This window comes from Phyllopteryx taeniolatus, chromosome 14, assembly GCF_024500385.1.
Source record: "Phyllopteryx taeniolatus isolate TA_2022b chromosome 14, UOR_Ptae_1.2, whole genome shotgun sequence".
Classification (NCBI taxonomy): Eukaryota; Metazoa; Chordata; class Actinopteri; order Syngnathiformes; family Syngnathidae; genus Phyllopteryx; species Phyllopteryx taeniolatus.
This window is the reverse complement of record NC_084515.1, coordinates 20,272,371-20,296,163: the sequence shown is the minus strand read 5'-3', so window position 1 is coordinate 20,296,163 and position 23,793 is coordinate 20,272,371. Positions and strand designations below refer to the sequence as shown.

Here is a 23,793-nt window from a genome sequence, read left to right as displayed (position 1 = left end):
AGTCGAAGTCCGCATACCTTTATGCAACCATTTTATTTTAGGTCTTAATTCTGTTGCTAATGCCTGCCTTTTTTTTTCAACATAATTTTGCAGGTATTCTTGACACAATTGGGTAAATCATTTTCTTTTGATTCCATTTTATTTTATTTTATTTTATTTCATTTTATCCCATGTGCACCTCACAAACACAAAGGAGCAATTCTGGCGTCATGATAAACGTAAGTGGGCAAAAGGTTCATCTTTATATCCAACGTCATCATGCTTCAGTAAAGCATGTTATCATTGCCACACCTATACACTCCAGGCAGCAATAAATCCAACAAATGCCATTACCTAGTAGTGCCGGGAACAATTCCAATTTTATTTTATGCTGATCTTGTTTCAAGTTCAGTTGCATTTTTTTTTCCAAGGTCAATTTTTGTGTAATGCTCAACATGTTTACGATAACATATGCTTTATATTTTACAGCTACATTAACTTGTGACGTGTACATTCAACTGATGGCTTCTGGAAATTTACAGTAAAACCAAATCAAATCAAACTCTAGTGGTTACCAAACCAATATGGCCACTGATAACAACAACACGGATGCGCCCAGAAGAGAGTTGTGATTCCCTCTTTGTTGATCAGTCTTATCTCCTATTTACATCTTTATTGCTTCGACAATCCGAGAGATGCTTGACAGTCACGCCTCATATATGCCGCGAGGGTCCAAAGTGCGCATATAAATTCACTACGTAGGCCGCAGCCTCATTATAAGATGCGTAATTATTCCAGTGGAAGGTAACCGCCACCTTTTTTGCCCTACTTCCTGCTGGGCCTGTCAGTACAAAGTCAAAGTGCCATAAAGACTTATGTGTCCGAGTGTTTCCTCCCTCTCCGCAGTGAGCATAACATAACAGAGAGAGCAACTCTACAGAAGGCTCCAATAAGGGATTTCATGAAGATACCTGATACAGCAATTGAAAGGTACGCCTGGTTACATTCTATTTCGCTACGAGCGTGAACAAACTGAGCACCAAGTGATCTGCTGACCAATTCTTTATTGTGAACTGTTGGCCTCATTTTATGGATAGATTTTGTGTTCCGGCATTGCTCTGAAAATGAAAACTCTTTTGGTTATTATCTTACGTCAGTTTGTATGTTCTGGATGCTAGGAACATTGCAAATTGGTGATGCTGAGAAAGGTGAGACTGAAATACCCAAAGTTGCATTACGGTTCTCAGTTATCCTGAGAAATATTACAATATATGATGATGTATTATTATAATATACTATGTTATGAATTGATGTCGTGATTTGAATCGTGCTTGCTGCTTTCAGGGGGAGTGGGTTTGGCTGGACTCGGACACTGCAGTGCCCATCGGGGCTAGGGTCAAAGTAACACCAAGCGGTCAGCGCTTACTGGTCGATGATGTGGGAAAGGTAACCCCTTAACAAGCATTTTGAACATCACCAGTGACGTCGAGTCACCATTAAAACCGCTGTGTCATTGAATGACCTACTTTCGATTCCAGGAGCACAGTCTGTCGCCGGAGCAGGAAGCCTCCCTCAAGATCATGCACCCTACATCAGTGGAGGGGGTGGACGACATGATCAAACTGGGGGACATGACAGAGGCTGGCCTACTACGAAACCTGCTGCTACGCCACAAACAAGGACTCATCTACGTAAGATACACAAGAGGCCTGTGAAGGCCGGTTAAATTCATCCACACCAAACTCTCTCATCCGTCCGTCTCTTTATGGACCTTGCTTTGTGCACTGGTGCACTGACAAGGAAGGGGGAATCCCCAAACTGTTTGCCTGTCCAAAACCTCTTTGTATGCTGAAGCATTCAGTTCCTTTCACTGGCGAATATTTTGGACATTTCCCACTTTGTGGGAATAGTTTGGAGATGGCCCCTTCCTCTTCCAACATGACTGCATCAGTGCACAAATCACGTTTCGTAAAGACACCGATGAACTTGACTGGCCTGCACAATCGTGACCCCAACCCTACAGAACACTTTTGGATGAATTAGAGCGGAGATTGAGTGCCAGCTTTTGGCGGCCAGCATCAGTGTGTGACGTCACAAATGCGCTTCTGGACGAATGGTCATAAATTCCCCAAAACTCACTCGTAAACCTTGTGGGAAAACCTTCCCAGAAGAGTTGAAGATATTGTAACTGCAGAGGGTGGACCGTTGTTATATTAAACCGTATGGATTAAGAATGGGACGTCACTTAAATTCATATGTGAGTCAAGGCAGTTGAGCCAATACTTTTGGCAATATAGTGTACTTGAACTCCTCCACTTGGGGCAGGAGCTCAGAGGTCACGCCAACCTTTTCCAACTGAGGACCATGGCCTTAAATTTGGAGGTGCTGATTCTCATCTCAACAGCTTCACACTCTCCAGCGAGAGTTTAAGTTCATGGCTTGATGAACAATGGAGGTGCGGAACATGGCTAAGACGGACTCTGTGTCCCCCGCCTGTGTAATGTTTTCATCTCATTATAACTACATGAATTTACACATTTCTAACATAAAAGTGAGTTTTGTATTGCCTCAAATGTATTTGTCATAAAACCTTAATGTGTTGTTATTTTTTCTTCAGTAATAGAATTATACTTTTACTCAGTTACTTTTCTCGTGTAGGCTACTGCGATGCGATTTAAAAAAACACACACAAAAATTCCCATCGCTCTGCAAAAATAACGTTGCTGTGTATCATAGTCAAAAGTCTCAGGTAGATCTTATAAAAGCCTCAATTCAAATGAACTGAGTGCATTATGGAACTGCTCGGACTTACTTGCACTACTTAAGGTCTTCTGATACTTATCCTCCAGACTTACACAGGCTCAGTGCTGGTGGCGGTGAACCCATACCAAGTCTTTCCCATCTATTCAGATGACCAGGTGAGGCTGTGAGCACCTTAGTACCTTAGTGATTGCCACATATTTACACATTTCCACATGATTGCTGTCCTTCAGGTAAGACTGTACCGTGGAAAAAAGCTTGGAGAACTCCCTCCACACATCTTTGCCATCGCGGAATCCTGCTACTTCAACATGAAGCGCCATTTTAGGAACCAGTGTTGCATCATCAGGTTGGATTATTGCTCCTTAACAGAAACCTGAAGGCAAGATCACGGAAAACAGCCAATGGGGATTGAAAGTGTTCTCTCTCTCTCTCTCTCTCTCTCTCTCTCTCTAAGTGGAGAGTCTGGAGCAGGCAAAACTGAAAGCACCAAGTTGATCTTGCAGTACTTGGCAGCAGTCAGCGGTGAGCTCTCTCAACAGCAGATTGAAAAACAGATCTTGGAGTCCAACCCAATATTGGAAGGTATTGCAACACTTAAGACAATTTGACTTTCAACTCTGCAGGGATCTTCCAACTGCGATGCCACGCATGTATAGTTCACCTAACTATTAGATCGTTGCATATGTGAAAACTTGTTTTGTTGAATCCTAACTTTCCAAGCTTTTGGAAACGCGAAGACCATCAAGAATGACAACTCCAGTCGTTTTGGAAAATATTTGGAGATCTTCTTCAATGAGGGTGGCGTGATCGAGGGCGCTCGCGTGGAGCAGTACCTGTTGGAGAAATCTCGTGTCTGCCGTCAGGTGAGGCGACTATCTTCGACGAAGCCACATGTTATCAGTCCACGGGGTGGGGCTGCCAGCGGAGCTCTGGAGATATAGGTACACTGAGCTGTCCGCTTAAAGCCACTCTCATGGTGCAAGCGATAAGACATTGCTGCAGAAGGGGCTGATTATAGATGGGCGATAATAAACCCATAGTTCCTCACCAAAGTATGGCCCTCGCATCTTTGTCAATGATATCTTTTCATGGGACAATACTGAAGAAATGAGTCAGTGCACAGCTGGTATATCAGTGTCAAATAACACGAAATAATATCGCTCTCACTCGGTCGGAAGTTTCAATATGGCCAAACATTCTGGGAGAGACAAAAAGAATTGTTGATGGAAGGCGGAGGCGCACAAAGTCTCTTGACCTTCATCAGCTCCGTGAGTGGAAAAGGATTCCGGTGGCAACCTGGTGAACTCCGTACCCAAGAGGGTTAAGACAGTGCTGGAAAATAATGGCGGCCACACAAAACATGCTGACTTTTTCATGGAGGGGTGTACTCATTTTTGTTGATGGCGGTTTAGAGCTGAGCGGCTGTGTGCTGACTTACTGCGAGGGGACGGTCCAGGAAATGTACGGTTCCACAATCTGCACACTGACTGTTTGAATTTGTGCCAAAGCTTAATGTCTTCAGTGTTGCGCTTGAAAATGTAGAATAAAACATGTAGAAAAATGTGATGCTCATTGTTTTCTCCACCGCAGGCGCAGGAGGAGCGAAACTACCATGTCTTCTACTTCATGCTGGCAGGAATCTCAGCAGAAGAGAAGAAAAATCTGCATCTCCAAAATGCTAAGGACTACATCTTCCTTACCAAGGTACTGCATGATACTGCCGAATGACACAACTTTTGTTAGAATTCTTCGTACTTTTGGCTTTAAAAAGTGAATATTTCTTTCAATCTGCACAAACTGGCACTTTGTTCAGATTTCCAAGCAAATTCCCCCCTTGACGTGAACCGTGTTTGGAAGAAAACGCTTGCCCTTCCTCCACCCTTTATGACCTGTACGGGAAATGTGTTCCGCTACCGTTGAACATTGTCGCCTGTCAAATAAGTACTACTGTTCTATATTACAGGGGGGCTGTATCACATGTGAAGCCAGGGATGACGCCGCGGACTTGGGGCGTATTCGATCTGCTATGAAAACTCTGATGTTCTCAGATCAGCAGTGTTATGAGATTCTCAAGCTGCTCGCAGCTATATTACACCTGGGAAACGTCTACTTTGAAGGCAAGTGTTGTTTGAAATATGTAATTGTCATGTCATTATCAAACGGGGACACACAAAAAAAAAAAAATCACGAGCCAGTTAATATAATATTACCCTACTGCAGCTACTGAAAATTGTCAACGAAGGATTCCAATACAGTAAGTAAGTGCACAGAATGAATATAGCAAGCTGTGCCTTTTTGATTTAACATAGTTTCGCCTTTACATTTGGCCCCACGGTGCTTACACATTTGGAGAAAGAAAAAGGATCCCCACACGTTTGTAGCCGACAAGATGTTGGCCGATGCCCCATTTTTCTTGACTCTTAATTCATAATACCTTCCAAACGTACGGGAGCATTTTGGGGAAGGCCAAGCAGTGTGACGATGCCCCGATATTCTTCTCAATCATTGTGTTCTGTTATTTGCCACAGCTAACACCCAAAATAACTTGGAAAGCAGCGATGTCAGCAAATCGGAGCATTTCAGCATTGCTGCATCACTGCTCGAGGTTTGTCTTGTCTTATCACCTTCGGGAGCTGGCTCAATATGCAACTGCTGCAGCAACAGAGATATATCCCGTTTGTGGAATTCCGCATGTTTCGCGCAGGTCCCGAATTCCGTGCTGGCCAGCAGTTTGACCCATCGTTCCTTTATGACCAACAGAGAGCGGGTGACCAAACCCCTTGACTGTGAGCAGGCCTCTGCATGTAGAGATGCCTTTGTAAAGGTCTGAGCCACTAACACCGACTCACATTTTTCTTTTCTCGATGATTTTTTTTTTTCTTTTTTTAATCCCTGTTGCTGTGTATTTTCCACTGTAGTCATCTTGTGGCATCTTGAATTAGGTTTCAGCCCCGATGAGACAAAAGAAGTCGTTCCTTTCTGTTCTATTGTGGCATTTATAGGCAATTATAATTCTATCTAAATATATTCACATATATGCCACAGATGCTCTCCAAAATATTTTGCAAAGTTGAACCGTTAAGAGTAGAATTTGTTATAGCATGTGTAGGTGCGAGCAGGTGCCCTAATATTTTGAGTATAACCTGTTACGAACGATGATCAAGGCCTTTTTAGTCATTCGTTCTCCTTGCACGTAAGTTCGCATTCAACTTTAAGACCTGATTGAAAGTTGATGAGTATGTTTTGTCTCTCAGGCAATCTACAATAAACTCTTCGTGTGGATTGTTGGGAAAATCAATGGTGTCATCCACAAAAGGATTGCTGGCAACCCCAAATCATCATTTCTGTCGATCGGCCTGCTTGACATATTTGGCTTTGAGAACTTCCAGACTAACAGGTCATAAGACTTGCACGACTACTTTGCATACAAAATAAAAGCATTTTATAAAAGTCACCTCCAGAATTGAATAAAAATCCCCTTTTTTTTCCCCCCTCAGTTTTGAACAGTTGTGCATAAACTTTGCAAATGAGAAGCTGCAGCAGTTCTTTGTGGGTCACATCTTCAAGCAGGAGCAGAAGGAATATCTGAAAGAAAACATTGTGTGGAATAACATCAGCTTTGTTGACAATCAGAAGATTCTGGATCTTCTGGCCGGGAAACCCTGCAACCTTCTGGCTCTGATCGACGAGGAGAGCCACTTTCCAAAGGTGGCGTTGTACTACATGTATCTGCTGAAACGAAATATTTGTCCCTGTTTTCAAGTTATTGTTGTGGTGCGTGGCAGGGCTCAGATCTGACGATGCTCAGCAAGATGAATGGGCAGCATCGTGGAGACGAGACCTACATCCCCTCCAAGAGGGAACGTGACACTGACTTTGGGATTCACCATTTTGCAGGCACTGTTTATTATGACTCCCAAGGTAGGCAAACAAACAAATTGTCCACATCCAAATCAAGAGTAAGGGCTTCATCTTCATCTACCATTACATTTGTTTAGCACTTTATATAAAAACCTGACGGAAAGTCAATGAAATTCTTCCTTCAAAGCCTAAATATAGCCTTGAAGTCATTCGAAGCAGTGTGTTCCAACCTTCACTGAGCCAGCGCACATCTTTGATATTTTTACATGACAAAAATCAACACCAAACAAATGTACAGTATATGAAGATCATGATGATCTGCTCTCAATTTACCGAGGAATGTCCTTGCTCAGTGTGAAACCGGAACCCGTTCACTTGAGCACAAAGCAGTTCTTGTTTTATTAATTGCGCCTCCTGCCGTCTAGTGGAGGAGCAATTCATTGTTCGCTGTACATCGCTGGTGTTGATGGATGAAAAAAGAGAAATCATACGGAGTTAAAAAAAAAAAAAAAAAAGATGGTTTTCCGACCAGATAAGTGCGTTGAGATCATTTCCCACGACACACCTAACGATCACAGTGGTTGGGAATCTCGGAGTTAAACATACCTAAAAGTGCCAAAATGAATACATTGGGCCCCAAATGTTTGACGGTCAATCTTTTCTTTTTCTTGGTTTCTCTGAAGGGTTCCTTGAGAAGAATAGAGACGCTGTAAGCTCTGACATATTCAAAATGGTCGACATGTCCTCCAACAAGCTGCTTCAGCAGATTTTCATGGTGGAGCTTTCATTCAATGGAATCAAGATGACAAATAACAAGAGGGTCATGATCACACCCAGGAATTCCATGCGGGTATGAAAACCAAATCCATGTCTTGTAATGAACAACACCTCTTCATTCCAAAATGTGTTATTGTTGACGCAGTCCCCTACTGACACCCGCAATCAAGTGCCAACCCTCAGCGGTCAGTTCCGGAAGTCTCTGGACGCCCTCATGAAGGCTCTCTCTGCCTGCCAACCGTACTTCATCCGCTGCTTCAAACCAAACAACAGCAAGCAGTCCGAGGTGCGTACCGACATTCGCCCGTTTAAATTCTTTCCTAAGTGTGAATCGTAGAAGATGTATTCAGTCTGCTAAAATCCTGTTTGTTCTGCCACTCTAAGGACTTTGACCGGGAACTTTGCATGCGTCAGCTGAACTACTCTGGCATGATGGATACCATCCGCATCAGGGAACTGGGCTATCCCGTTCGCCACACCTTTGCCGAATTCTTGACTCGCTACAGAGTGCTCTTGAAGACAGCCATCTGCGACCCCAAAACTGTTAGTCACATTTCACTGCTCATTTAAAGCAGATGAACTGATTCCAACATATGTTTATTGTGGTGATTGTTTGAGAACCGCCGCCGCATCTTCCCGTACCGAGACACAAAAACTGCAAACGACAGCCACAGTAATAACCTTGTTGTTAAATTCGAATTCAGTCCAAACTGGACATTATTATCTTTTTCAATGCGGAATATTGAATGGGGCTTTTTGTTTTGGATCACAGTAGACTGAGCAAGTTTACCTAATGGAGTGGCCAGCGAGCGTATGTGTTTCTGCTTCGTGTAACATTCGCCGCGGATGAACGGCGGCGGCGGCTTCCTGTCAGTATTCATCAATGGAATGTTCTCTCCGCAGAACACAGCTGCCGCCTGTTGTGACGCCATCTGCCAGACAGCGTTTGCAGCACCTGACGAGTGGAAAATCGGGAAGACCAAGATCTTCCTGAAGGTTCTGAAAACCTTTCGTTTAGCACGTTTTGCATTTATCGGTTTGTATGTTTTGACAGTATTTTCACGCTGGGTTAAATGGTCTGCTCCGAAACTAGATCTGCATAATCGCTGAGGCGTTTTGGGGCTTTTCAGTTCTTGCTATTTTTCAATATCTGGCAATCTATAGCAGAGATTTCCCCGACTAATGATGAAACTGCAAATAGTTGCTTCATTATTTTCCAGGACGCTCATGATGCTGTCCTGGAACGCCTGAGGGAAGAAGAGCTCAGCATGAAAGCTCTTGTGATCCAGCGATTCATGCTGGGATACAAGCACAGGTGCAATTTTCATTCCGAATATAGCTCGTATAAATCAGGATAGGAATGCAGACAATTTGAACGGACAATACAAAATAGTGTTTATTCACATGTTTCTAATGTTTTATCCCTCTAATGTTGCAAAAATTGGCACAAAAAATAAAGAATAAATGATTCCTTATTAGAGCTCATGGTCTCGCTTAACTCAAAGTTGTGGCCGGTGAGGTTACAGCGCAGCTCCAGAGTTCTTATTGCTTTGCATCTTTTTTAGACGCTCTTTTCTGAAGAAGCGGAGGGCGGTTGTGGTGTTGCAGAAAAACTGGAGAGCTTACAGGGAGAATAAAGCAGGAGAAAAGGTCCCGTTTTCAACATCGTAGCTGACATTCTGCTGTTATTTCGGCACCTGCAGTCAAATTGTCTCAAACCATTTTTCCTCCCACTCTTTCTCGAAATAGCTCCTGCGGGGTTTTGAACGCCTCGTGTCAAAGATTCGCGGTCGGAAGCGTCAGTCCCTGTATCAAAGGCAACGAGCCGCAACGCTCACTTTACAAACTCACGTATGTAATCAAGATCATGCTTGCACACAATATGTACCGATCTGCTCTATTGTTTTAGTTAAGCGTCACATTTTGGAGGAAATGTCTTTTGGAGTTCAGCATTTTCAAATCGATTTTTGAATAGACAATGTACGTTATTACTTCCGGGGCAGGAGGTTTACCTCGCTTGTTAGCAGAATAACTCGAGCGATTTCCCACGAAGGCAAAGTGGAACTCTTGATTTACATTTATGTGTGGATCCAGATTGAGATGTTTGTCATTTGTCATCATGAAAGGTGCGATCTATGAAAGACGGTGGACATAATCGGCAACTTCAGGACACAGATATTTGAGTGTCTAGCTTTGCAGTTTCCGTTTTGTTTGGGTCTAAAGCAGCGTAAAACATAATGAACTCAACGTGAGATGAGTAATCCCTGAGACCTCGTGTAGGTGCGGGGTTACCGGGCGAGGAAGAGTTGGAAGCGTAAGAGAGAGGCAGTCATACTGCTGCAGGCTTACACCAGAGGACTCCTGGCAAGACGGTCCTTTCCGGGATTGAGGGTTGAGGTACATGCTGAACCTCTTGGAATTAAAAATAGGCATTGTAAGATTTCTATACTCCGTCGAACACTTATACCAGGGCCTCGCTGAGCTGCATGCACCACAGGAGCGTGAAGCAGAAGAGGACATTGCCTTGGAGCTTCAGCGGCAACTAGAAGAAGTCATCATTCAAGCTCAGCGAGCCGATGAGGAGCTGGAGCCAATCAGTGAGGTGGATTTGGTGGAGGATAAAAGCGGCGTGCCGCCCGTGCCTTTTGTGACGGTTACGTTGTGCGACGAATTTGAATCAGAGGAAATGGAGGTTTGATGATAGCTTCGGAAATGATGTCGATCGAGCAAACGCGGTTCAAACTGTACAGGCTAACATCTGGTCATTGGAACTGTGCAGAAAGCAGAGACCAGGTCTGAGATAAGCATTGCGGCCTCAGACACAGCGACCCTGACGCCGTCTCTCGAAGAAGAGGAGGATGACTTTGAAGATTTCACAGAGGAGTTTTCCTTCTACAACTTTAGCATTCTTCACTTCCAGGGCGACGTGAGCCACACGCACATAAACCAGAGGCTCAAGAAGCCTCTTCTCCAACACGACGACGAGGGCGACACATTGGTGAACAGTCGAACGTGCACTTTGCGTACTCCGTCTTCCAGGATTTCTTTTGCTCTCTGCGGACCTCCTCTGTCATGTCTATTTAGGCGTGCCTGACCGTATGGTGGATTATACTCCGATTCATGGGGGACCTGCAGGAGCCCAGATCTCAGGATGCGACTTCTCAGGTCTCCCTCAGCATCTCTCGCCATCTGCCTCACAGGCAGGCCAGGAGGCTGAGCAACCTGGTGGGACTCGACCAGGTAAGTGAGCGAGAGTCGCAAGCCTTTCGTCTAATCGCAGAACCGGGATTTTCTATTTAGTACTGAGTGTTATTAATTATGATCCAAAATGAATGTAAAGGCCACGGAAACATTTGGAATCGCTGGACACTTAAACCTCCACAGAGGGGAAAAACATCCATCCATCCATCCATCCATCCACCCATCCGTCAATTTCCGCACCAGGGTCACGGCGGAGAAAAAGATTTCACATTTTTTCTGCATTCATACAATTTGGTTTTGTCACTTACCTCTTAGAAAATACTAAGGAAGAACAAGAAAAAACATGGAATCAGGAAAGCCTCTGCTATTCCTGAGGAGGTTAGTCCACACGCACGCTTCCATATTTGAATTGTGTTTTTGTTGATCATTGAACCATTTCCTTTGACTCAACAAACCAGCCCGAGAACGTCACAGAGGATGAGGATGTTTTGATCGGAGAGGGTCCGACACTGGACAGGCCACTTTCCCCTCTGGAAAAACTGCACATTATTGTTGGATACGCTCTGTCCAAACGAGGCATAAGGTGAGAGTATGGCGAATCGTCCCAATGGCTTCTCAATGGCTCAGACAAATTCCATTTTCAGATCATCAGGAAGCTCCCCCAAAGCAGACCTGCAAAAGAATCCTCGATTCCTTTATTTATTTATGTTGATTTGATTGTTTCTCACAGAGACGAGATTTACTGTCAGATCTGTAAGCAGCTGACGCAGAATAGAAAGAGAACGAGCTGTATGCAAGGATGGGCCCTGCTCTCCATCTGTCTGGGGATCTTCCCCCCGACTGACCTCTTCATCAAGGTCAGCTTCTGCCCATTGATTGCTTGAAATTGCATTGTGTGTCAACTCTGAGAGATGTTGTCGCTCAAGGCCACATTCAATCCACTGAGGACCACGGCTGGATTTACACTGCGGGTCCAAGTGCCCAATTCCGATTGAATGCGAATATCCAATATTTTTGTGTATGTATTTATGTGGACATTTCGAGCGACACGTAGCCCAGATGACTGTGTTTACACTGATGGAACGCATCAAACAATCCGCTTCTGCAGACGCCAGAATTTCACGCGAATAACCCCACAAGCATCAACAGTGGGCAGGTGACAACAACAAAGTAAGCAACCATACATACGTGCACAATACAAGTATTAAACATTACACACTGTTTAGTTGGTCTGGGCTGACTCTTTCCAACCACTGATTTTTAATGACGATAACATCCACATTACTGCACCGGCAATATTTTGTCTATTTAGACCATATTTAATTTTCGATGGTTTTTCTGTGGTTTTCCACGACTTTCTTCATAGTCTGAAGTTGCCATACATTTCATGAGTATTTGGTGCCATTGCCTTTAAACTCTGACTTGGGTCAAACATTTTTGCATCTCCTTCTACAAGCTTCTCACAATAGATGACAGCAATTTTGGCCCATTCCTCCTGACAGAAGTGGTGTGACTGAGAAGTACGTTTGTAGGCCACCTTGCTCACACGTACGTGCCTTTTCAGGTCTGCCCATACATTTTCAATTTCATTACATCCAGTTCATTTCCATTTGCGCCCAAGCGTTAACTTCCCGGCTGATGTTTAGAAATATTCCTTCAGTATTTCACATAATGTTCTTTCGTCATGATGCCATCTATTTTGTGAAGTGTACCAGTCTGTCCTGTCGAAAAACAACCTGATGCCGCCACTACGTATCTGGTACTTATCAGAGTCCAATCTGAAGGTACTCAACTTTTTCTATTTCCGTTGCCATGACGCATATCTGAATTGTGGCACTTGAGAGCCAAAATCTAAATTGTGTCACGGCAACCATGCAGTGTAAATCCAGCCCAATGCGCAAATGTTGCCTGTCACATGAGCAGCTGCGATGGAATGGTTGCTAAGTGCGATGATCTGCTGGCATGTGCCGCCTTTTTGCAGTTCTGCACATCATTTCTGATTTCCGAACTGGCGAATAGCCTATCATGTAATGAAGGATAAAGTGAACAACACTCAGTAAAATGTATTATATAATGCCAAAGTATGTAAGTCCAATTAAAATCCCACGTGTTTTATCTCCACTCATCATTCGAGCTGCATGCTCAACTTTTCCCAGTCTTAACTAGCTTCTCTACCGCAGGTTTTTTTTTTCTTAAAACGAGTACTTCATGTGTCGTATTTCACTCTTCCACACAGTATTTGGAGAGCTTTGTCCGCAGGGGGCCAAACGGTTACGCGGAATATTGTAGAAAGCGTCTGCATCGCATTAAAGCCAACGGAGAAAGAAAAGAGCTGCCCTGTTGGTTGGAACTGCAGGTACATGCTGCCTTGTCTCGAGCTGTTGAGTTGTGGAGGTGCAAATGAATTGGGCAAGTCTTCATTCATGAACAGGCTGGGCTGTCCTATTCCCTGTTGACAGGCTGCCAAAGCCAAGGAGCCTATCGAAGTGACTGTGACTCTGACAGACGACAGGACTGTCAGCGTGCAGCTGGACTCGGCCTCCACCTCTGCAGAGGTCTGTCAAGCTGCGGCTGACAAGATTCATCTGCGAGACACTTACGGATTCTCTCTCTACATTCGCCTCTTTGATAAAGTGAGCTTTACTTCCTCCGGTCAACAGGAGAGGGACTTCTGTGACGGCCGGCTTTGTTATATCTCATATCGACCTGAAGCACACTTGCACACGTGAATCATTTTGACCTTTTGACCCCAGATGTGGTCTCTGGGCAACTGTGGCGAGCATGCGCTGGATGCCGTGTCTCAGTGCGAGCAGGAGATGAGGCGACGGGGCAAGCAGGAGAAGGACACCCCTGTGCAGTTTACCATCCGCAAAGAGCTGTTCACGCCCTGGCACGACTGCTCTGAGGACTCCGTCAGCACCGATCTCATCTACAAGCAGGTCATTCAGGCCGTCAAGTCGGGAGAGTACACTAGTGAACAGGTGAGGCTCTACACGCAATACATTATAAACCGCGATTGTAGAATAACGCAAAGGACAATCACAGGCCCTCACGAGGTACACTTGCGCAATCGCCCGCGATCCCGAAAATTCTGCCTTCACGGTGATTGAGTTTTAACTCTAATAAATGAGTGTGCAGCCCCAATCATTACACTTTGGGACTGGTAAAGATAATATTACCCGTATGTCCTCGGTTGACCCTCTCAGTGAAGGTAATCATTGAACTATTTCTTTGTTATAGTGCTCGCATCTTACAGTTTATTGTACAGCTCTCATGTGGTCGACTGAAATGGAAAAAAAGCAAAACACCGCTCAGTTTGATACAGGGCAGTTTAACATCAAGGCACACTACAACTGCAGTAATAATGAACTTCTGTGACTGAATCAAAACATTGTGACATATATGAAGTTAACACATTTAACAGGTTTAGACTAGCAAACATCAACAAAACTGCATGTGCATTTTCCTTTTGTTACCTGCATACGTTTCATATTGTGTCCCCCAAAACCATAAAACACTTTTTACGTACTCGCTCCAATGACATTACGCCCCTCAGGAGGATGAATATATCCAGATGGCAACAAAGCACTACTTCATCCAGTTTGGCGCAGCATACAGCAAAGAGAATGTGCAGAGGGTTGTTGAGGACTGCATCGCTATACCTCTGATTGAGAACAAGTCCATGGCAAAATGGATCCAACTCATCAGCTCAGCATACTTGCAGGTAAGATAGACGAAAATTGTACTGCCTGACCCTCACACCCAAAATGTAGGCGTGTGCGTTTCTGGAGCATATGTTCCGATTTAAATATTGAGTTGAGCAAGACCTAATTTGAAATGTGTGGTCCTAACCTCCCAGGGTGCTTACACGAAGGGGACCATGAGCAAAGAGAATGTGAAAGGAGAACTAGTTGCCAGCGCTCGAGTGGATTGGCCGCTCCACTTCTCCAAGTTTTACGAAGTTACGAAGATGTCAGGTCAGTCAACATGCAGCATATCATCACGCTGATTAGAATCTTCAGCGCCATTCTTTCTATCTCTAGCTTGCAAATGGCAACTGAGTATGTCGCATTATGCTCCATTTATAACCCAGACTTTGTATTATGACTTTCCCATATTCAGTGGTACTTACGAGTACTACTTGGTGGCGGCCAACTCAACCCAACTCAACTCAACTCAACTCGCTTCACAGCAAGCAGCAGTTTGGCAAAAATTAGTGAACAATTCTTCCAAAAAGAGCCTTCAAACTGTTTACTGCCACTCTCACTGTCAAACGAAACACCAAAGAAAGACAATTAATTGTTCTGTATTTAAAACGGCCACATAACTTCGGATATATACTTTATCCTCTGCGACTAACATTACCGCAGCTTACTAAGTCCGTTGTGAAACTTTTCTTCACGTTTGTCTCTATGTCGGTCTTATACTGCGTCGTGGTGGCCAAAGCGCACACACCAGAAGGCGTACAATGTGGAGATGGAATGGATTGATGGCATTTGCAGTCATGTCAATAGGGCAAGATGATTTGAGGTATTATGGTTTTGAGTGACCATTGCGGTCACGAAACGAATAAAACCATTGAACATCCACAGGACCCACGTTGCCCAAAAGCAGGTTTGTCATGGCTGTAAACTGGAGCGGCATCTTCTTCATGGATGGACAAGACAAGAAACTGCTCGAGCTACCTTACTTGGAGGTACAACAAGTCACGAAGTTGAGGTATGCTTCAGGCTTTCCCTCTTTGCTGCCAGTATCATCATTTTTTGGCAAGCTCTGATTTGTTGTCACGGCGGCCTTTTAAGTGAGCAGTCGGTGAGTGTAGCCACAGTTCGAGGCGAATTCGTCCTCACGTGTGGCAAAGCTGATGACATGGCTGCACTTGTAGGCCAAAACCTGAGTGGACTACGAGCCCGCTCGGCGTTCGCGCTGGCCCACCATGATTGCAATAAATCAGGTAGGAGTCGACAGCATCATTTTAGAAACCTTTCCTTTTAGACGCGCACACGCACTCACATGAAGAACCTTTTACCGCTGTGCTTCTCCCTCCACCAGATGATCCCACATTCCTGGTCTGTAAACAAGGAGACCTCTTGCTGGTAGAAAATGATCGAGGGTATTCCTCTGACAAGAACCTGGTCAAAGCTACAAATCAGAAGACAAATATCAGTGGTGCCATCCATAAGGACGCATTTACGTTTCTCCCAACTCTCAGCAGACCCACGGATGACATGCTGGTATTGTATCTTCGATAAGATTTGATTTGACAGAGAAGATGACATACAGAGCCTGGGGAGAATGAAGCCTTGTTTGCATTTTATTGACCCTCTCAGGAGCTGCTCAGTCCAGGCCAGAGCAAATCATCCGCGGCACAAAGTGGGCCCCAGAGAGAAGAAACTGTTGCTCCTGTCTCTTTACGAGAGTTTGCGCTTGACAATTTTCGGTGATATGTCTCTTTTTCATTACAAATCAATGTTGCTAATTTTAAGCCTTGAGAGCACATATGTCAACCTCAAGGCCCCCTCTAATAGCTTTTATTTACATACTGTGGACCCCCACACACTCGCAGTTTGGCACTTGCAAATGTACCTGTTTGTGGATTTGTTTTTCCAATTTCATTTTTATTATATATCTCTAACCCCGTCTCACTGTGTTTCCCTTCTGTGGCAGACCTCTAGGTAAAGAAAGGCTATGGGTGCGTACCAAAGAACTGCTGAAGCAGCCACTCATGAAGAGCCTGGTCCGCAACTCTGAACTGAACTACCTCGCCTGCAATGCTTTTACTGATATCCTCCCAACCACGTCTGTTTCAATAACATAATGCAGATTGTGTTGAAAACCTTCATTTGAAAGTATTGCGATGTTTTCCCAGAGTGTGGTCAACCACTACTATTGAAAATGATCCGTCCGTTTTCTCTTCTGTTGGCTATTGTGAACTGGGCCTGAAGGGAAACTTGATGATGCACGTGAATCACTTTGCAATGGTTCTTAAAAATAGGATCCATAGCAGCCTTTTATTTTATAACAAAGAATCCTCCTTTCTGGAACTTATGAAGGGACACCGTGTGATTCTGACTGTAGGATGAGTTAAGTCCTTGACCTTGGTTGCCACCTATTTTGAAGTACATGGGTGACTACCCCATCAAACAGGTCCGCAGTCCGATAGAGTTGACTGACCAGATCTTCGGGCCAGCTGCGCAACACGATCTTCTGCAGGATGAGATCTACTGCCAGATCATGAGACAGATGACCAGTAATGGCAACAGGTAGTTGTGCCTGCGGACGTTGGTTTTTATTGCCGTCACGTCACTAAATTCCTAAATGCCACCGAAACATTTTGTCCCTGCAGGTTGAGCATGGAGCGTGGCTGGCAGCTCATGTGGTTGTGTTCAGGGATGTTCCCGCCCAGTCAGAATTTGATGAGACACACTCAGCGTTTCCTGGAGTCACGACCCCGAGAACCGCTGGCTGCAGGATGTCTCCAGAGGCTGCAACAGATGCGCAGGTCAGACTGCAGATGAAAAGATACTCATCACATACGGACATTTGCACAATCACAATCTGCATACAATCAGTTCTCCTCTTGCAAGTGCAAGATGCTACTGAGTGCCGGACGTAGTTTGAAGTTGTCAATATGTCTACAGTAGTAACAGTTGTCTCCTGTCTGTTTTGTACGCTCAGTAAGGAGCCCAGGAAACATCCTCCTCCTCTGGTTGAAGTCGATGCCATCCAACAGAACAGCACCCACATTTTCCATAAAATTCACTTTCCAAATGACACAAATGACGTAAGCCGCAACACACTGCTGTAAACCTGGGGTTTTTCCTGGTTTTCACATAGAACTTGTACTGTTCAGATATTTGAGGTGACATCTACGACTACAATCCAAGATCTGTGCTACAATATTGCTTCTCAGATCAAACTGAGCTCGCCCGATGGCTATGGCCTCTATTTGAAAACACCAAATAAGGTTTGTTTTTTCGGTTTTCTGTGCAGGTTTGGTCTTAACTTGTATACAAGGAGTGGAAAGTACTTTGTAAAATGTTCAGTAATCTTCTTTTAACTTCAGATGCTGAGCTTGACTGAGCAGAACTATTTCTTTGACAGTTTACGGGAGGCAACTGACGTTTCAAAGAAAGGGAAGAAAGTCAGAGAAGGTAATGCAGGCTACAGACACACTCTTTTCATTCTGTATTTATCAGCTTCTCTGTTTGTAATAGACATTTTTCTTACCAGTAAACTTAGCCTACGCTCTGATTTTCAAGAGGAAGCTCTGGTTTAATGTGATACCAGGAAAAGACTTGGTTGCAGACCTCACCTTCCACTTCCCTCAGGTATCCAAAGTGCTCTCCAATGTCATCAACCATTTTCAACTTGTAACTTGCATATTCTTAAATGCTGTCATAAAGGAGCTGCCTAAATATCTGCTGGGGCATCACAACTGCAGCAAAGAGGACATGATCAGACTCGGCGGGCTGCTTTTCAGAGCCAAAGTGGATTCTGACAGGTCACAGTTTGTCATGATCCCCAAAATGCTGAGAGACTTGGTCCCTGCGGACCAGATCAAAAGCGCGTCCCCTGAGGAATGGAAGAAGGTAACTGCGGGTGGAAAGGGAACATTTGAAAGTCTTACCAAGTGAATATACATACATCCCCATCCCCCTCTTTCATGAAAATTCTTTTCTTGTAGCACATCATGTCATCGTACAACAAGCAGAGTGGCATCACAGTGGAGGAATGCAAAATTGCCTTCCTGCAAGACATATCAAGCTGGCCAACCTTTGGCTGTGCCTTCTTTGAAGTGAAAGTAAGTTGTAAGCATGAGTTATTAGTGTGCAGTACTCCCTCGCTATATTGGGGTTCACTTATTGCGGATTGAGTATGTCACAGATATTGTTATAGGTCAGCGTAGTGCAGATACTCACCTGCACATCTCTGGAACCGTTTTATTGGCTATATATGACTTTAATGTGGCAACTAGTGCTCGGACTTGGGACGAAACAAGCGATGATCGAATTAATTCTCTTTGTTTTACTCCTTGTACTATTCCAGAACTATAGTCCAACAAGTGAGAAGTCTAATTTGATTATTTGAAAACGATCTATTGAAACGGTGAGAGAGGACGCGGGCACATTTTTACTTTTGACTGCCGCATTTTAGCTACCGCGGTTCCATAAATAAATGTTTTTCTTTTTCATTTAAAATGCGTTACTTCACAAAGCTCCTTTGCAGTATTTTGGCCACAGGTTGCATCTCTGCCTGGTCTGTTTTGCGCTTGTCGCCGCCACGGCTGTGTGCCATAAATCCTCGCGGACCAAGATGCCGCCTTTCCAGCTAGTAGTTAGCCTGCTGGCTACATAGCCGCTGTAGCTTCACGGCTCACTGTGTTGGATTAACATTCTCCCATTAAATCTTCCGCCGCGGTCCCTTTCTCCAGCGAATAGCGATGCTCCCGTTTCCGTTTTGACTGTGTCCGTGAAGCTCATCGGACTCCGAGGCTAACAGAAACCCTCCTTCGGCCATGACACTGTTTTTTTTTTAAACCTAACTTTATGGAGTGCTCTGTGAATCCACAATGTGTGCGATGTGTCAGTCACCAAATTGATTGAGGATACAAAGAACATGCTGAGAAAGCCACTGTTTAAAACACAAGCCACAGTCAAGAGTTTTATGAAATAAATCCACAAATACCAAACTAAGCCCGACAAATAGCTAATGCACACACTTATCACAGTATCGACAGGAGCAAATGTAAGTAAAGAGCAATATTTAGCTTGATTTTCTACAACTACAGTACAGAAACTCGCCTGTTCACACCATGGCCACACGGGCTTTTGTTTACGTCATTCAAGCAGATGACAGTTGCCTTTAATAGGCATATGTTTGTGCAGTGTGTGTGGCTGGTGAGCTCAAGAGGACAAATAAAATACCTGCACCTTTATAAGGTATCACATATTGGCATTAAATTGGATGTATGAAAAATTAATTGATATGATAATATAATAACAAATAATTGCTCACTACTGCACGGATTTCATTTATTTTGGGGGTTTTCTGGAAGGTAAGCACCGCGATAAACGAGGTTTTACTGTATATGCAAATTGCCTGGTAAATGTGCGCATTATTCATGATGATTATTTCCATTTTTGCAGCAAACGTGTGAGTCAAGCTACCCGAGTCCAGTTTTGATTGCCATCAGTAAGCAAGGTGTGAGCTTAATAGACCCAAAGTCAAAGGTATGCACACTAGCGCTCACAGATGTTGGACAATAGGGCCTGGCTCACAATCTCTATTCTAATTCATGTCAAAGGAATTTGATGGGGTTGAGGTCAGGGTGTTGAAGTTCTTCCACAGCAAACCTATCCAACCTTGTCCTGATGGATCTTGGGGGCACAGTCATGCTGCAATAGAAAAGGGCCCCACAAAGTTGGAAGAATGGAATTGTGCAAAATGCCCAGCCCAACTTTTTAAAACTGAATTCTGTTTTGGATCTCATGATATTGTGCGGGTGTACATCATTTTGTGACCACCTGTTTTCATTGCGCATTGAAGTCAGGTTTTTTCATCCACGTAATGTTTGTTCAATTCCTAATCAGTAATCCATCACTTGCAGTTTTATGATTATTGCTTTTGGTTTTTTTTATCATTTCATCATTGCTGACCAAAAATGACATATTAACAGTGTTGGGAAGATGACTGGAAATGTAGTTGGTTACAAGTACAAGTGACCCTGTTGAAAATGTAGTAGTAGTCTAACAAATATAAATATATATATATAAAGTAATATAACTAACAAATGTAACATTGGGTTACATTTTGATGACTTTTCTTGATTTTGAATGAATGCAGCAACAGAATCCTTGGATGTTTCCTCTAAAAAAATGGATGAAAACTATCATTATGTTGGATTTTACCACATATTTGTTCTTAACAACCCCAATTCCAATGAAGTTGGGACGTTGTGTTAAACATAAATAAAAACAGAATACAATGATTTGCAAATCATGTTCAACCTAGATTGAAGATATTTCATGTTCAAACTGATCAACTTGATTGTTTTTATCAAATAATCATGAACTTAGAATTTGATGGCTGCAACACGTTCCAAAAGTTTGTAGTGCATTCAATTAAATATAGCTTGAACATAATTTGCAAATCATTGTATTCTGTTTTTATTTATGTTTAACACAACGTCCCAACTTCATTGGAATTGGGGTTGTACACAAATAATAAACTGATAACAAAACATGATGAAATGTAAATACATTATACAAAATGTTTGTTGCATTATATGTGTGGAGCATGTGGAAAACACGATACCATGTTGACCTAATGACAAATGTGAACAGTTTAGACAATATCACTTCATACGACAATACAGATAGTGTCTTTTGCGGGTATTTTAATTTTTCATGGAAATTTCCAAATGCAACTAATTGAATTACGGTACATAATTTTTGCCCAGTATTGTAATGGATTACAACTACATACATTTTGTAATTGATTTGCGTCGTCTCGTTACATGTAATGAGTTACTCCCCAACACTGCTTATGAACATATTTGGCTGTAATATGAACCTCGCAGGAGTTGCTGGTCATGCACCCTTTCAGCCGCATCACAGAGTGCCACAGCGTAGGCGGCTACTTCCAGATGACCATCGGCACCTTGGTCAGAGGGAACGTCTTTGTCTGTGAAACCTCACAGGTGAGCGCCCCGCGCCTGCGTGACGGTCGCTTAGCATGTTGAATGTGCTCTCAATAAAACAATTGCCGATAACTGTTGTGCCGTGTTCCAGGGCCACACAATGGAGGACCTTCTCAGATCTTATGTCAAGATGTATGAAAGGCAAAGGCAGGCCTTTCGATCGAGAAACCACATGTTTACTTGAGCTGCATGATTTACAGCATATACGCGCCAAAGTAATTAAGAACAAGAATATTTACAGTAAGGTTTCATTTTGCCATTTTCAGCATCTTCTTCATTATAATTCCAATTCATACTTTGTCATTTTGAAAAAAACAACAAAAACAAATATATATATATATATATATGCTCCTGTATAGGTTTATCAAGACTATAAATTATACAACACAATAAATGTATTTATGTCTCAAACAAATTGTATATCTTCAGCAGTCATTTTTTATTCACTTCTGTTTTAGCCATTTTTTGCCGAGTTCTTAAAGGGGACATATTTTGCCGAACCAACTTTTTCTAGTATTTGGGATGTAATATTGTCTCTATGGTGCCTAAATTAACATGTGAAATATAAAATAAAATCGTCCACGCATTCATGAGTTTCAGACGTTTTTCTGCCGAGAGGCCTGAAATCAGGTCATTGGAATTTCTCGAGCTTATCTACGTCACTAACAAAGATCTCCGCCTACCTCTCCACTCCCGCGCCAGTGCTGTCGACCTAACAAACACGTGCTCTCTCACAAGTGTGTCTTCTACACGCAGGCAACCAATCAGCGGAAAGGGGGCGGTCTTAGCCAAATATGGACAAAGCGGATACAAAACTGGGTCAAACAGAAGTAGCTGTCAGAGGGGCCTTTTCTGGACCCTCGTATGACAAAACCAAGGTGTTTTTTTAAATTATATTGATACTTTTCTACTAAGTCCATGTTAGAGAGTCACGATATGGAGGTCGAAATAGACAAAATACACAACCTTTAAATTGTTAGTATACTGTACATAAAACCCTTTTTTTGCCTCAAGCTACTCATTCATTCTTTTTGATACACAGTATTGATTAAACATGCACTACTTGCCACTTTAGACACCAAATCTTTGCCCTTGTCATTCAGTACATTGAACTGCGCTTCTACAACCGCAAAAACGAACGTGGTTAGGATGATCCCCATCTGGCAATGTCCGTTAAAGTGAGCATAATCCTTTGAAAGCAGAATTTTTGATGCAGCTTTTGTACAGAATCTTAACTTTGCGGTCAAATATTTTCAATTGTTCATAGAAAGTGTCCGTTTTTCAGGCATTTTGTAAAATGTCTGACAAAATGTCCCGAAATGGCCTGCCCGCAGCTCGGGAGGACATCCAAAAGTGTGTGCTTGTGTTGCTGTGGATTATAGTCTAAAATAGTACTGTAGTCACTTTATACAATCCTCCTCCTAGCTTTAAGACTATTGCTCTGTTACCATGGAAACCATGTGCTCCCCAAAAAATCATGTTACCATGGGCAGGTGCTCATGAGGTGCAGTATGTTATTAATTGGCAACATGAATGTACAGTACAAACAATTGCATTTTCAAATACTGCTTTAGTTATTGTGCAAGTTGTATTTAAATGGAAACACTAACTGAAACTTTGTCTTACAAAGGTCATTAAAGGAAGAAATGGCATCCAAAGACTTGACTTCTGAAACCTTTTAAATTGCTTTTATATATATATTATACAAGGAGGCAACAGGATTTTGGGTGCACTGCACCAAATGTGGAACAAAAGACGTAATGTTGCCCGAGACACATCGCTATAGCATCCCACCTGCACACCCCTCCCGCCCTGCAAAAAAACTTACGTACATTAGTAGACACAAATGTCTCACCAAAAGAAATAGATCTTATTCATATATTTTGATCAATAATGGTAAAGACATGTCCATTCGAAAATCAATTAATTTGACTGATCTGAGTATTTGAATCATTAGCAGTTGTTGTCCATCAAAAGGTTATATTTGTTTTGTAGAAAAACGATTCTAAAGTAATATTTTATTGCCAAAATGTCTTTCCCGTTGGGTGTCTGAAATGACGTTGAATGATTTGTGAAGATGCTGATGACATTCTTTTGATATGAGATTTTTCTCCTATTGCTTTTTGCCTTAAAAGTAACACAAATGCATCTGAGTGTCGAAAGAGTTGTTATTTTTCTTTCTTGTTACTAAACGGTCCTCCTTTATCACTCCAGCTGTCTTTCGCGTTAATGCCTCATTCTGTTGGTGCAATGCACCAGAGGGATCTGTCTGCGGAAGTGGCAGGATGAGGCAGCCACTTTGCAGTAGCAGACAGCGAAATAAATTCCGTTATTTCTCAGGGATGAACGAATATGTATGAATTTGTGAAAAGTGTTGGAACTATTGCTGGTTTTTACCATGATTATGCTCATATGAGGAATGTAACAGGTTGAATGAGTAGTTGGGATTATTGATGCACTTGTATCCACAGACTTTGAAGGGCAACACGTCAATTGTGCAATTTACACCA

General features: G+C 43.1%; 1 protein-coding gene across 1 annotated transcript; it reads left to right on the top strand.

Moving 5' to 3' along the window:
• Window positions 1-842: 842 nt before the first annotated feature.
• Window positions 843-22,970, top strand: LOC133489060 (unconventional myosin-VIIa-like). The gene is made up of 50 exons (XM_061797748.1): window positions 843-969; window positions 1,158-1,187; window positions 1,324-1,425; window positions 1,518-1,670; window positions 2,829-2,897; window positions 2,973-3,088; window positions 3,197-3,324; window positions 3,463-3,605; window positions 4,333-4,446; window positions 4,706-4,859; window positions 5,271-5,347; window positions 5,447-5,566; window positions 5,997-6,139; window positions 6,240-6,450; window positions 6,528-6,663; window positions 7,287-7,453; window positions 7,526-7,666; window positions 7,765-7,923; window positions 8,284-8,376; window positions 8,601-8,695; window positions 8,946-9,030; window positions 9,130-9,231; window positions 9,661-9,777; window positions 9,851-10,072; window positions 10,160-10,378; window positions 10,465-10,620; window positions 10,897-10,959; window positions 11,040-11,164; window positions 11,312-11,438; window positions 12,818-12,937; window positions 13,041-13,214; window positions 13,335-13,562; window positions 14,138-14,305; window positions 14,441-14,558; window positions 15,174-15,300; window positions 15,384-15,535; window positions 15,634-15,815; window positions 15,912-16,021; window positions 16,249-16,364; window positions 16,691-16,844; window positions 16,928-17,083; window positions 17,260-17,365; window positions 17,435-17,548; window positions 17,648-17,735; window positions 17,815-17,912; window positions 17,988-18,173; window positions 18,269-18,385; window positions 19,731-19,814; window positions 21,164-21,283; window positions 21,375-22,970. The coding sequence occupies exons 2-50, from the start codon at window positions 1,176-1,178 to the stop codon at window positions 21,465-21,467; spliced, it is 6,360 nt and encodes a 2,119-aa protein (XP_061653732.1). The 5' UTR covers window positions 843-969; window positions 1,158-1,175; the 3' UTR covers window positions 21,468-22,970.
• The last annotated feature ends 823 nt before the right edge of the window (window positions 22,971-23,793 follow it).

What these genes read in the sequence shown, in the direction of transcription:
- LOC133489060 (XM_061797748.1), top strand. An exon ending in AGAATAAAGCAGGAGAAAAG is followed by an intron (nt 9,031 to 9,129) that starts GTCCCGTTTTCA and finishes TTCTCGAAATAG; the next exon opens with CTCCTGCGGGGTTTTGAACG. An exon ending in CGCTCACTTTACAAACTCAC is followed by an intron (nt 9,232 to 9,660) that starts GTATGTAATCAA and finishes GACCTCGTGTAG; the next exon opens with GTGCGGGGTTACCGGGCGAG.